Source organism: Vulpes vulpes, chromosome 3 (genome assembly GCF_048418805.1).
Source record: "Vulpes vulpes isolate BD-2025 chromosome 3, VulVul3, whole genome shotgun sequence".
Lineage (NCBI taxonomy): Eukaryota > Metazoa > Chordata > Mammalia > Carnivora > Canidae > Vulpes > Vulpes vulpes.
Window position 1 is genome coordinate 100865033 of NC_132782.1, and position 14120 is coordinate 100879152.

General features: G+C 50.8%; 1 protein-coding gene across 1 annotated transcript; it reads left to right on the plus strand.

Moving 5' to 3' along the window:
- Positions 1 to 5418: 5418 nt before the first annotated feature.
- On the plus strand, positions 5419 to 7927 carry ITPRIPL2 (ITPRIP like 2). Its single transcript, XM_072753753.1, has one exon. It carries the CDS (start codon positions 5898 to 5900, stop codon positions 7500 to 7502), a length of 1605 nt encoding a protein of 534 aa, XP_072609854.1. The 5' UTR covers positions 5419 to 5897; the 3' UTR covers positions 7503 to 7927.
- The last annotated feature ends 6193 nt before the right edge of the window (positions 7928 to 14120 follow it).

Below are 14120 nucleotides of genomic sequence, written 5' to 3' on the forward strand. Positions count from 1 at the left end.
TTTACAATGTGAAAGGGAGGAAAGCGCCAGGTTTGGGCTCTCAGCTCTGGGGTCGGATTTGCCAGCTGTGTAACTTGGAATAAGTTACTTACCTTCCCTTAGCCTCACTTTTCCCATATACAAAAGGGCATTAATAACAGCACCTGCCTCACTGGGCTTGTTCTGAGTATTTCAGGAGACGCTACTCAGGAAGGGCTGTGTCTGGGAGGCACATGATATTTATTAAACATCATGTCCTTTCCCATCCTTCAAAGCCTGATCATATGTCTCGTCCCCGTCCCCGGGGGCCTTCCCCAAACCTCCCCGTGAGAAATGAGTCACCTCTGCCTTCTCTTTTCCTCTCATCAGTGTTGGCATTCTTCCTCCACGGAACACACCCCTGGCATATCAGAAATGCTGGAAGGACTTTGGTATATATTTGCTGATCTATTAATAAAAAACAGGAGTGGCCTTTGTCAGCTAGTAAACATTAAAGGTTTTTTTAAGGAAATAATTATCGAAAGCCACTGAAAGGGTGGCAGTTTTCAGAATCCACCCACACTGTGTGAATGGAGCATCTTGATTGTTTTCCTTTGCATTCCTGCCTGCTACAAGGTGAGAACCCACAGAGGTGTGTAATAAATTAATAATAAGTGATTTTGTGTCTGTCCTGACACATACAGTAGATTTTCCAAGGGCAAGGTTCCGAGGCTTACTTGTACCTTGAATTCTTTGGAGGAAATGAGCTATGGAAACCGATTATAGGCAGGAAAAAAGGTAACAGTGATACATCATTTATGCAGTGTAGTGGGGTGAATCGTGGCCCACTGTGAAATAACAGAAAATATATGTATTAGTCTCTGCTCCTGGTTCCTGGCACAGAGCTCCTAAAACCCTTGCAATTTCCTAGGTGATAACAGCACAGAGAACATTTTTTGTTCCAACGAGGTGACTCTGGGTGGGCTCCTGGATGGTTCCAGGATGGGGTCTGGTCACCAGGAAGACCAAGCATGATTAGCAGCTTGGTATTTTCAGCAACCCCACCGCTTCTCCAGGGATGGTAAAGGGGCTAAAATTGAGTTAATAATTGATCATGCCCATGTGAGAAAGCCTCCATAAAATCTCAATAATACACAGTGTGGGGAGCTTCCAGGTTGGTGAACACATCCATGCACGGGGAGGGTGACATGGCACCCTTTAAAGAGTGACACCCCCACTCTACAGGGACAGAAAGATCTTTATCCTATCCTTTAATAAATAGGTAAACATGCTTCCCTGAGTCCTGTGAGCTCTGCTAGCAAATTAATCAAACCTAAGGTGGGGGTTATGGGAGCCTCCAATTTGTAGCCAAGTGGGACAGAAGTAGTGGGTCAGCTGGGGACCTGCTATTTATGACTGGCATCTGAAGTGTGGGGACAGGCTCAGGGGAATGAGCTCTTAACCTGTGGGATCTGATACCATCCCCAGGTAGAGAGTGTCAGAATGGGTTAGGTTGTAGGACACCCAGCTGGCGTGGCAAAGAATTGCTTGTTGTGCAGAAAAATCTGGGCCTGGTTTGATGGACTGAAGTGTCAGAAGTAGGGTCTGCGGTGTGAGTAGTAAAGGAGACACCTAAGAAAGAAAACCGAGGTTCTTCCAATACACCCCCCCCCCCCCCCCCCGCCCAAAGATATGTCCACATCCTAACCCTTGGAACCTGTGATTGTGACCTTCTTTGGGAAGAGAATCTTTGCAGGTGTAATAAGTTAAAGATCTCCGGATGAGATCACTAGGCTTACATCCAGTGACAAGCGTCCTTACAAGAGATGGAAAAAGAAAAGATACAGATGCAGAGGAGAAGCCTATAGGAAGAGAGAGGCAGGGATTAGAGCAGAGTGATGGGGCTACAAGCCAAGGGAGGCCTGGGGCCACCAGCAACAGGACGAGTCCTCCCCTAAAGCTTTCAGAGGGAGCACCAGCCAGTTTTGCCTTTGAGAACTGTGAGAGATTAAATCTCTCTTATTTCAAGGCCTCCCCCTCCCCTGTGACAGAGAATCACAAACTGATTCTCTGTCACAGCAGCCCTGGGACATGAATCCAGTTGCTTTTGGCCTATCACAGCAGACCCAAGTAGTCGGAGCAGAGATTGTAGGACCTAAAATAATTATTCTCTGGTCTTTTACAACAACAAAAAATGTTGGCTGAGAGTTGCCCTTTTTTGTTGTTGTTTTCTGTATAGATTGTATTATTTATTCAGGAGAAACATAGAGAGAGGGACACCTGGGTGGCTCAGCAGTTGAGTGTCTGCCTTTGGTCCAGGGTGTCCATGTGTCTTTCATGAATAGATAAATAAAATCTCCAAAAGAAAAAAAGAGAGAGAGAGAGAGAGAAACAGAGAGGCAGAGACATAGGCAGAGGGAGAGGCAGGCTCCCTGCGGGGAGCCTGATGTGGGACTCGATCCCAGGACCCCGGGATCATGATTGGAACTGAAGGCAGATGCCCAGCCGCTGAGCTACCCAGGTGCCCGGAGAGTTGCCCTTTCTTGTATGGCTGAAGACACACGCCGCCATTTCCGATTGGGAGAACATAGTACCCTGTTAATATTGCCCCCCTTCCATAGATTAGAGGGGATATTGAAGCAAAGTGAGATTAAGAGATGTATCCAAAATTGGTGGCCACCTGTTGTTTTTGCATGCCAGAGCATCTCCCTTCTTCCAGCACTGGCGCTGTGGCTTTTCTTGGGGGAATACCCCTCCCACAGTCCTCAGGGGCAGGACAGGGCTCACCCCAGCCCCAACTGTGTTGTTCAGCTGGGGCTCCGTATACCATAGACTGGATGACTAAACCAACAGAAATTTACTTTCCCCACAATTGAGGAGGCTGGAGAGTCCAAGGTACAGAGGGTCTGGTTTCTGGTGCAAGTTCTCCTCCTGGCCCACAGATGGTCACCTTCTTGCTGTGTCCTCACAAGGTTTTTCCTTAGTGTGTGTGTATGTATGAAGAGAGAACTCTAGATTTTCCTCTTTTTTTAAGATTTATTTATTTGAGAGAGCGAGAGAGTGCACATGTGTACGAATGCAGCTTGCGGGGGAAGGGACAGAGGGAGAGAAACTCTGAGCAGACTCTCCACTGAGCTCAGAGCCCCACTTCGGTTGCAATCCCAGGACCCATGACAACATGATCTGAGCCGAAACCAGAAGTCAGGCTCTGTCCACGTGCCCCTTCCTCTTCTTATAATGACACCAGTCCTGTTGCAATAGGACCCATCCTTATAACCTTAGTTAACCTTAATGACCACCGAAAAGCTGTTTCCAAATACAGTCATAGCAGGGGTTAGGGTTTCTTTTTCTTTTCTTTTCTTTTTTTTTTTAAGATTTTATTTCTTTATTCATGAGAGACACAGAGAGAGAAGCAAAGACACAGGCAGAGGGAGAAGCAGGCTCCATGCAAGGAGCCAGATGGGGGACTCAATCTGGGACTCCGGGATCATGCCCCGGGCTGAAGGCAGATGCTTAACCGCTCAGCTGCCCAGGCATCCCTAGGGTTTCAACATATGAATTTTGAGGGGACACAACAGTCCATAGAACCAGCCCAGGTTTATCAGTGCATTGTCTAACTTGGCCACTTTCACATATTTATTTTTAAAAAAAAAAATTTTTTTTAAAGTAAATTCTATCCCCAACATGGGGCTCAAACTCTCGATTCCAAGATCAAGAATCACTTGCTCTACCAACCAAGCCAGCCAGGTGCCTCTAACTTGGTCACTTTTAGGATGCGTCTCAAGCCTATCTCTAGGTGTGGCATTTGCTACAATTTTCAGGCAAGCACAGCTCTCTTTTCCTCCTGCACGGAGGTTAATGTGAGGATAACGTGAGGCTAGAGCAGCCAGGGGCATGCGGAGAAAGCCTAGTGCCCCCATCTCAGAAAAAGGCAGAGCTCAGAAGGGGATGGAGAGTACCTGGATCCAACTGTACCAGGATTCCCTGGACATCTCACTTAACACTGACACAGTAAATTTTTTTAGCTGTATTCCTTTATCTCGCAAGCCAAAGAACCCGGACAAGTAGGCAATGGGCCCATGGCCATTGGGATCTGAATGGCCTCCATTGGATCTGAAAGCCAGTCTCCTTAGCTCCAAGAAGCTCCGAGATTTCCTGGGATTCATCCCAATGCTTAACTCAGGAGCCATCCCCTGTGTCCTGAGTCTCAGATGGCAGCTGAGTTCTGACATTTTTAATGCCTTTCACCTTTGCTCTCATTAAATGGTGTTGGGAGGGGGTAAGGTGCAATGAACATAAATAAATAAAGGTGATTATTTAAGTAAATCCAGTTTAATTAAACAACTCCAGATTATTTCAGGGCGTACTCCTGTTATGAAACAAAACAAAGCTTCCAGAGGCCTGGATGAATTCCCAGCAGTTGAGGAGGGTACCCCGTGGTCCTGCCGCCTGGCTTCCCTGCAGCTAGAAGCCTCTATTCAAGGCCCAACTCTGCCAAAGCTGTGTGACCCTGGGCAAGCGGCCCAAGCCAGCTCTGCCTGGGTTTCCTTATCTGAAAAATGGGGAAGATAATAGTGTACATTTTATAAGATTAACATGAGGAGGGGCAGCCCGGGTGGCTCAGCGGTTTAGTGCCACCTTTGGTCCAGGGTGTGATCGTGGAGACCCAAGATCGAGTCCCACGTCCGGCTCCCTACATGGAGCCTGCTTCTCCCTCTGTCTGTGTCTCTGCCTCTCTCTCTCTATCTCTCATGAATAAATAAATAAAATCTTAAAAAAAAAAAAAAGATTAACAAGAGGAGTGAGCATGTGTAACGTGATTAGCCCAGTGCCTGCACACAGCAAGTCCTCCGGAAGAAGACTTGTTATTTAGGACAATAAATTGTTATTCCCAAGGCCGGCTTCCCCCGCATTCAGACCTCAGGCCACATGTCAGCCCTCAGGGAGCCTCGGGCTTCCAGGGGGCAGCCCCCACTTCTCAGCCTTCTCGCTGCCCAGCACAGCATCGTTTCTTGCGAGCATTGGATCCTTTCTCTTTTGGTTTCCTTTTTCAGAAAGGCTGGAGGCTCTCCCAAGGCAGAGACCTCGGCTGACCCCCTGGGCTGCTGCGCCCCCAGCTCCCAGCCTGGCACGTAGTAGGTGCTTAGGCAATCCGGGGCGTGGACGAGGGCCGGGCGCCGCGCCTGCCACGCCACCAACGCCACGACCCGCTGGGCGGGGGCGGGGAGGGACGCCCGGGGCGAGCTCCTCTCCTCTTCCTTTCAACTTCCCAGCGTAACTTTCTGCGAGCCGGACTCCCCGGGCGGCCACCGCCCCGGAATCGGGGCCTTCCGAGGCCTGCCCTCGGGGAGGAGGGGAGAGGGGCGGCCCGCGAGGAGCCAGTTCCGAGCGCGCCCTGAAGTCCCTCCCGCCGCCCCGCGTCGCCGTAAGGCGGAGGCCGGGGAGGGGGCCCCGGCGCCTCGGCGCGCGCCGCCAGACTCCGGCATTTCCTCCCCGCTGGCTGGCGCGGCCTCGCCTCCCCTCGGAAGAGGGGGCTCCGGGGGCCGAGCAGCGGGCAGAGCGCGCCGGGGAGCCCCGGAGCGCCGGCCGGGGTAGGAGGCGGGCCGGGCCGGGCCGGGCGGGGCCGGGCGGGGCGGGGAGCCGGGCGCCGAGGGCCGAGGGCCGAGGGCCGCCGCGCGGGACGGAGCGCGCCGCCGGCGCAGGGCGCGGCCCGGGGCCCGGGAGCGCAGGGCGGGCCGCGGCTGCAGGGGACGCCCGGGCTGGGAGAGGAGGCCGCGCTGGAGGGCGCCTTCCCCCGGCCGTGCGAGGGGGCGGCCGCCGCGGAGGCCACGGAGACCGGGGCCGCGGGGCCGCCGGGGCGCTGCCCGCATGCTGGGCCGGGGGCGCCGCCGGGGCTCGCGGCCCGGGCCGCACGGACGCCGCTGCCCCGCGCGCCCGCGATGTCGGTGCACTACACCCTCAACCTGCGCGTCTTCTGGCCCCTGGTGACCGGCCTCTGCACGGCCCTGGTGTGCCTGTACCACGTCCTCCGGGGAAGCGGGGGCGCCCGCGCGCAGCCCCCCGACGGCGCGGACGGCGGCTTCCCGCTGCTCCAGGTGGCCGCGCTGCTCCTCGTCGGCTACGTCCTCCTGCGCTGTCGCCACGCCGTCCGGCAGCGCTTCCTGCCGGGGGCCCCTCGCCTGGGGAGCCGCTCCACCTTCTCGCCGAGGCACCTCCGAGAGCCGAGCCTGGGCATCTTGCTGGAGAGCTACTACGAGCACGAGGTGCGCCTGTCCCCGCACGTGCTGGGCCACAGCAAGGCGCACGTGAGCCGGATCGTGGGCGAGCTGGTGCGCGCTGGCCGCGCCCGCGGGTCCCCGGGCCCCATCCCCGGCGGGGCGCTGGCGCTGGCCTTCCGCGGAGACTTCATCCAGGTGGGCAGCGCCTACGAGCAGCATAAAATCCGGCGGCCCGACGGTTTCGACGTGCTGGTGCCGCTGCGCCTGCCGCCGCCGGTGGCGCTGGAGCCGCGGAGCCTGGGCGCGGAGGCGGCGCTCGCCCCGGCCTTTCTCGGCTGCTTCGTGTGCGCGCTCAAGGCGCCGCCGGGGGCCCCCGCGAGCCGGTGGCTCCGGGACTGCAGGCCCTTCGCCGACGGCTTCTGCGTGGACGTGCTCGGGCGGCGGCACCTCTCCGCCTCGCTGGTGCTGCGCTGGTTCCAGGCGCACCTGCAGCGCTCCCTGGCCACCGTGCGCTACAGCCTGGAGGGGCGTTGTCGGGTCAGCCTGACCCCCGGCGGCCTGGAGCAGCCTCCCACCCTGCACATCCTGCCTTGCCGCACCGACTACGGCTGCTGCCGCCTCTCCATGGCGGTGCGTCTCATCCCCGCTGTGCACGTGGGCGACGGCGTTTTCCTGGTGGCGCCACCACCGTCACCGTCCCCCTCGCTCGTCGGGCCCCTGCCGGAGCTCCCGGGAGGCCTGCGCACGGACGCTCTGTGGGGCGTGAACACCGCCCGCCAGGAGCAGAAGCTGCTGAGCTGGCTGCAGGAACGGGCCCCTCCAGGTGCCTGCTACCTCAAGTGCCTGCAGCTGCTTAAAGCCCTGCGAGACCTGGGCGCCCGCGGGCTGGACCCGACGGCCGCCACCCAGTGGGGACGCATCCTGTCCTCGTATGTGCTCAAGACGGCGCTGCTGGCGGTGCTGCTGCGTGAGGGGGCTCCGGGTCAAGGCTGGGACGAGGCACACCTGTGCGAGCGGTTGGGAGAATTAGTGCAGTTCCTCCGGGACTGCCTGCTGCGGCACCACACGCTCTTCCACTGCGTCCTGGGCCCTGGAGGGGCAGCTGCCGAGGTCGGCCCGCTGCCCAAGGTGCTGCGGGAAGCTGCCCCAGTCGACCTCCTGGCAGCGTTCGACAGGCACGCCCGGGAACTTGCGGCGGCGCGATTGCTGTCCACATGGCGAAGGCTGCCCCAGCTTCTCCGGGTCTACGGGGGTCCTCGCTACCTGGACATGTGCCCTCAACCCGGGAGTCAGCGCACGCAGGGCTTCCCTGAAGATCAGCCCTAAACCTGGACAGTGCGCCGCCAGGCCTAATGCTCCTATAGCCTCTCCCACCGCGTAGGGTGGGGAGGGCGATGAAGCCAGTTTAATGCAAGGAAATGAGGTGCCAAGGGTGTTGGAAAATTCGGAGGGTGACATTTGGGGGCTTAAATGTCACCCCGGGCTCTGCAATCCAGTCTAGTTATGGCGTCTTCTTCACACCCACCAGCATGTCCTGAGCAAGCTACAGAAAGACCTCAAACACCAGCAGGGGAGAGTTGGTTCAAAATGTTGGTTTGTGTGGAATGATTCTGTAGAAGGATCCAGCTTCTAGGGAAGCCCAATAAAGGAAGCAAGAACTAGCTACAGAGAAAGTTCCTTTGTCAGGTTTCGAGACCCAGATCTCTGCCCCCCACCCCCCAAAGAAGCTAATGGGGTTTTTTTGTTGTTGTTCTAACTGCCTGCTATATTTTGGGCTCCTGGTTGTCTTTTAAAAAATCTGAATCTTTGTCTACAACTGGAATTTAAGTTCTATTCTAGGGGCTCATATTGTGAGGAACAGTTTCCACTATTCACATTGATATTAATGTGTTTCTTAAATGGTGCAATCAGGGCTGCTTGACAGGATTGCAAAGAATTAAGTCACAGGTGTTGAGAGGCAGTGAAGAGTTGGTTAGAGAAACTTCCAGAGCAGATAGCACTTTATTTTGATCAGTCCTTTCATTTTGTGGTAATTGCCAGGGCCAAGTGTTGCATCCCAAAGGGAGACCAGTTACGTTTGTTATTAAGAAATGTGCAGTCTTAAAAAGCAGGCTTGCTTAACCTGCCTGCAGGCACACACTGGGATATGTACCAGTCAACACCCATTCGTAGCAGAAGAGCCCACGGGGAACCAGGTAGGGTGCAAAGTAGCAAAAGAGAACATGTTTAGGACAACACTGGCCAGGACTCAGAACATGTTGGGTTTTGAGAAAGATGCATATCAGTGTTTGCCTATCAAGGTGACTCATCAGAGCTTGCTGCTGGCTGGAGACAGATACGGTGTTGTTTGAAGCCTTTTGAACAAACTCTTCTGCATGGAAATTTCTTTCTGCGCTTCATGAGATAATGAGGAAATGCCTGCTGTAGTGTCTAGCATGGAGTTAGCTCTCTCGGCCACTGCTCAGTGATGGTGAGTGGTTACCACGTTTCTCTCCCATTGCCCTTGGCAGCCTGTAAGCGATCCTAAGGCCAGCTCGGAGGAGCAATTGATTCAGCCCAGGTCTTGTAAGGCATTTCCCATAGAACTCAGGATCTTGGGCTCCATGCTCTCTGACCATCCGGTCAGCAGTCAGTCAAGGAGAGCGAGTGAGGGGGAGGAGGGGCGCGGTGACAGCTTTTGCCAGCAGTGTGCTGGTTTTTTCTCTTTGGACATACATATCCCCAACTCAGCTTAGGTTTAGGTTCAGAGTAGTCCATCATCTGCTTGCCTAATAGAAAATGCAACCACTCCCACCCAGTGTTAGACTTTGAGACTTTAAAAAAATCTTTTTTGGCAAAGACATGTATTTCCTTGACTCTTAAAGGTAAAACCTGGAAGACAGAAGTAGCCACCTGGATAGGGCCATGGTTTAACTTCTGAGTTATTTTGAGGGAATTCTTTAAACTTTCTTTCGGGGATCTACCTGGCCACTGCAGGAAACCATTGGGAATAAATGATTTGCAGGGAATCCTTACGAGGGCTGCACAGACTTCTTACATCCTTTGCAACCTTGGACTGTAAGAGAAACCGTTGCAATTGTCATGACTTCTCTTTGAAGTTGTTCTGAGGACAGTTCCTCTTGATATCATAAAGGTCATTCCCAGCTTTTAAGGTCAGCGGTAGGTCATAAGGTACAGAGTTCAAGCAAAGGGATTGGTCTACCAGCTTCTGCAAAGATATAAACTGCATGGTGTTTCTTAAAATTACTTTTTAAAACATATGAGAAGAGTAAGTAGATCTTTATATACATATATATACATATATAAATATATATTTATAATGTTTCCATATCAGCCACAGTTCCCCCTGTAGTCATTAAGTCTACTGAAGCGGGAGCAGCAAGGCTATTGGAGGAATTATAAAGCTTTAAAAGCTGAACTTTCCAAATGTCTCCAGCTCAGCTGATAGGTTCCTTTTTTTTTTTTTTTAAATCTTACTCATCTTTTGAAGTTTAAATCTGGTAACATTCTGTTCTTGTAGTGGTTTTGTTATGTTTTTTCAGGTTAATTACCCAAAGCCTCATCCATCCTCAAGAATTTAAAATTTTATTATTATGTTTTAATTAGTGGGGCATTGTGTTTGTGAATTTTTAAAATATTAATGTCTTATTTAAGGACCATGCTGAGCGATTGTTCTCTGTACATGGCAACCAAAACTCAGAGATTTCGATCAATTTTGATCAATGTTTAGCGATCCCAAACATGTACTGTGTACAAATGAAATAATAAGGCGTATTAGCCAGGTGTGATGGCTGCCCTGAGGCACTTAAACTAAGCTAAATTCTGTATTTTATCAGGGCTCCATCACATCCTTGATCTGAAATGTACACATTTTTGGTGTATACTTGGTACTAGGAGATTCATGTATGCAAATATTCTTATTCAAGAAACTGCAAAATTGCTCATGTTAAAAAAAAAAAAAAAAGATTAATTGTCCAGCCAGTGCCCGAAGAAAAGTTTTGGGGAGGACAATTCCGCCCTTTTGCCCCAAGACACCCTTCCATTATTCCCACTGACCTACCAGTCTTGGGAGTCATCTTGGAAGGCTCGTGGGCTGAGAAAAGATGTTTTTTTGCAACAGGAGATGGAAGAAGCTATAAGAAGGGAGATTAGGAACAAGGGAACCAAAAGAAATCTGAAGAATTCAGGAGGGAGGCCTTCAGAGGGAAGCGAGGGAAGAGACAAAGGAAAGGAGAGCCCAGGAGTGGAAATCACATGTGGGTGCAAGAGGTTTGGGTAGGAAAGGCATTTTTAGGTATGTGCTATTTCAAAGCAGGGGTCGCAAACTCAGCAGCCTGCAGAAGCAAGGCAGGGAGATCTTTATGGGAAGGGGTGGGTGGGTGGTGGGGACTGTGCCCATTCTTAAGTGGGGCAGCCATTCAGTGTTCAGCTCTGTGCTGGGAAAAGGGGAGGGAGAGAGGGACCAGAAATCAGGATTTCTTTTTTTTTTTTTTTAAATGAAACGTACTCATTTTTAAACAAACTAATGTTAAATTGTCCCAAACGCCACATGGGCCAAATAGAACAGTTGCTTGAGCCTGGCGCCACCAGTTTGCGACCCCTGCCATATACAGTTGACCCTCCAAGTATGTCTAAAGTTATATTTATTGTTATGGTGATGTTGTTATACATAGTTGGGGGTGTGATATTTCAAGTCCTTATTGCTCAGAGCTAAGCTTTATTGTAGAAACAAACCAAAAAAAAAAAAAAATTTAACAAGGCCACAGATAACACTTAACTCACAATTCCCAGAAGGACCCTCGAATCTGGAGCTGTTCTTGTCCAGCCACATCCTCCAAGCAAACCACTGGGGGTGGATTCTTGGCATTTCCTTCCTGGTGAGTTGAGGCTCAACTCCTCTGGCTCTGTCCGAGTTCACAGATGAGTAATCAGGAAGGATTGCAGAATAACTTGTTTCTTTTTTATTTGTATTATTTGTTCTTATTTTTAAATTATTATTATTTTTTTTAGTAGTATCCCAAGCTGTGGCTTAGTGGTGACAGTTGCTGGCCGTGGACCCCAGGAAACCAGTGCTGGGTCTTCAGGCCAACCTTCTTGGGTTTGCTGCCATTCTGCCATTCCCACTGCCAAGAACACTGTTTTGATCAGATGTTTCCACCCCTTTCTGGGATGGCTCCCACCAAAACTGACATCCTACCGTTCCAAAGGAATTAACCTAACCTGCTTCCATAGCATGTCTTTTACCCCCATTAACATTTCCAGTGAGCCTTGAGAGGGAAGGAAGTTCAGTGTTATCATCTTGGTGTTTGTTAATTTTTTTTTTTTTAAATCTCACGTCTATTACTTAGACACTACTGTTTATTTTCGTTTATACCTACATAGCACATGATTTGATGGGAATTTAGCAAGTATAAGGTGGGAGAGGGCGAAGATAATATGCAATCATCTATACAGTGTTAATAGACTAAAAAACTTATGTGTAATCTGGTTTTTAAAGTGTCAGATATTCAGGAATATTTTTAGCACCTTTTGCTTAAAAAAAAAATGTGCCTTGACTCAGTGACTTGACTTTAAAACATTCCTTTTATTTTATTGTTATTTTAAATATGTACTCTGACCCCCAGCTGTGTATTATGAAGCAGTCTGTCGGCTGCAGTCATAGTATATGGTTTGTTCCAATAACAGAGACCAAAGGGTTAATCAGATATGATCCCGCTGCTACAGTCGTGTGATTACAAGGAGTTTTAGATCACACCAAATTTCCATGGCCCGCACAGTTGAGGCCAGACATTTGTTTTCTATTTCAGGTTGGAGTAAATTTGCACTTTTAATCTTTTGGGTCTTTGGGGGGGCCTTGTTCTTTGATACTTTGCTTTGTTAATAAAAGAACTTGTAGAAATCTCTGGACTGAATGTCAGATTTGGGGAGGGTCCCCTCTTCTTCAAGGGCACCTGTGGACGCACTGGCTTATGATTCCTGACACAAGCTCACCAGCTTCCAGCATCTGGGTCTATGAGTCTTTTCTTGCTCAGTGACACTGGAATGATTGCACAGAGTTGGCACGGTACACAGGTGGGCAAGAATGTTAGTTCCTAGCTCTATAGGTTTGTAGCCTGGGGGTCCGGCCTTCAAGTCTTTTTCTTTGCCTAGAACCTTCTGCCTGGCTCCCACACACACACACACACCCCATAACACAATTCAAGTTGTGGCCTGTGGCTAATTTATTGCTCAAGAATTTTGCTGCGAAATCTCTTAGGCCCTTGGGCCCTCTCCAAATGGTAAACATTTGCTAATTGTGAAAAACCACCGGGCTTAGTGAAAGATGGAATCTTGGAGATGCTAAGACTCCTCAAAGTCTTGGAGCCAGGTGAACGTTTCGAGAACCTGCAGCCACAGGCTGATTAAACAGTAGTTGTGGGGGATACTTACCCAGGGAAGATGCAGTAGGTGTGTTTGGTACAGTTTCCAACTGTAGTTGTTGAGTGGTTCCTGTCCCCAGTATTAGGATACATATAGAAGTGACCCCAGGCAGGTGGGGTCTCTCTCCCAGGAGCTCGCAAACCACTAGTGAGAGGTCAGCAGTTCCGTTGTTTCCATGCAGTGTGGTGGGTGGTGGTGAGGAAGGGCTGTGGAAACACAGAAGAGGGGTACCTCGTGCATTTCAGGGGTTTCACGGAGGGCTGCTTGGAAGAAGGGACATCGAAGCTGAGATCTAGAGGTAGGGAGGAATTTGCTCAGTGAAGGGAGGTGGGCAGGAGACCAAGGTATCAAGGACAGAGAGGAGCAGAGCATTTCAGTTTGGCTGGAAGGTGGTTGGGGGGCGGGAGGGCGGAGGCTCCAGTGGCAAAAGGTAAGTGGGAGGGGGAGGAAGGCGCCAGGATACAGGGGTCTTGAAGCCAGAGCTTCTCACACTGGAGTGTACAAATCACGGGGGAGTCTGGCTGGAGTGCAAATTCTAATTCAGCAGGTCTGAGCTGGGACCTGAGATCCTGCTCTCCTAACGAGCCCCCACGTGACGGTGACGCCGCTGGCCCCGGGGCCACACTTTGATCACAGGGTCATACACCACGATAAAGGTTTGGACGATCCCGGAGATACTGGTGAGCCGCTTTCGGCAAGGAATGGCAGGGTCAAGTTTCAGCATTTCAGTTTGGCTCACTCTGGCTTCGAGGTGGAGAAGGGATTAAAGGGGGGGGAGGCAATTTATTTATTTTTTGTAAATAAAATTTTACAGCCATGCCCCTTCGTTTATATACGATCCCTGGCTGAAGTCAACCTACCCTGGCAGAGCTGAATAATTGCAACACGATCCTGAAAATATTTACTCTCTGGTTCTTTACAGAAAAAAATCGGTTGGAAGTAATCAGACTAGGACATCTCCAGATGAAGTAATCAGACTGGGATGTCTTCAGATGTCGCAGCAATCCAGGCCTGGGCAGGGGGCCCGAGGTGGGGACAGAAACAAGTGGCCCGAAAGACACAATAGTGTCCTGGCTAGGGCCGGGACTTTTGACACCAAGAGATTTGTCTTCAAGTCCTGGGTCCTGCATTCCTCATCTGTGTGTCTCTCTACAAATTACCTGATCCTCTTGGAACCTTGATTCCCTCATCTATAAAATGGGATTAATAGTAGAAACTCCCTCGAAGGAGTTAGTGAGGATTTAGTGAGATTGTGTTTAACGTTTTTAACCACTGGAAATGGGCAGTCAGTAGAGACATAATTATTGGGGTTTTTTTTTTTTTTTTTTGAGACATAATTATTGGAATAGAAGTTTGATTTAGTCTGCTTCTCTAAACTCTTCCCTCTGTTCCTTTTGCTGCTCATTCTCTCTCCACTGGAGGGTGTGTTTCCCTTTTATCCACTCAACCATCTCTCCAGCTCCTCCAGTTTTGTTCATCTCTTTTCTTGATGTCCACGGTGATCTACTCAATGAAAAGCTCCCA

Bases quoted from the DNA above. Each gene is read 5' to 3' on its own strand.
- ITPRIPL2 (XM_072753753.1), top strand. From the start codon at position 5,898: ATGTCGGTGCACTACACCCTCAACCTGCGCGTCTTCTGGCCCCTGGTG.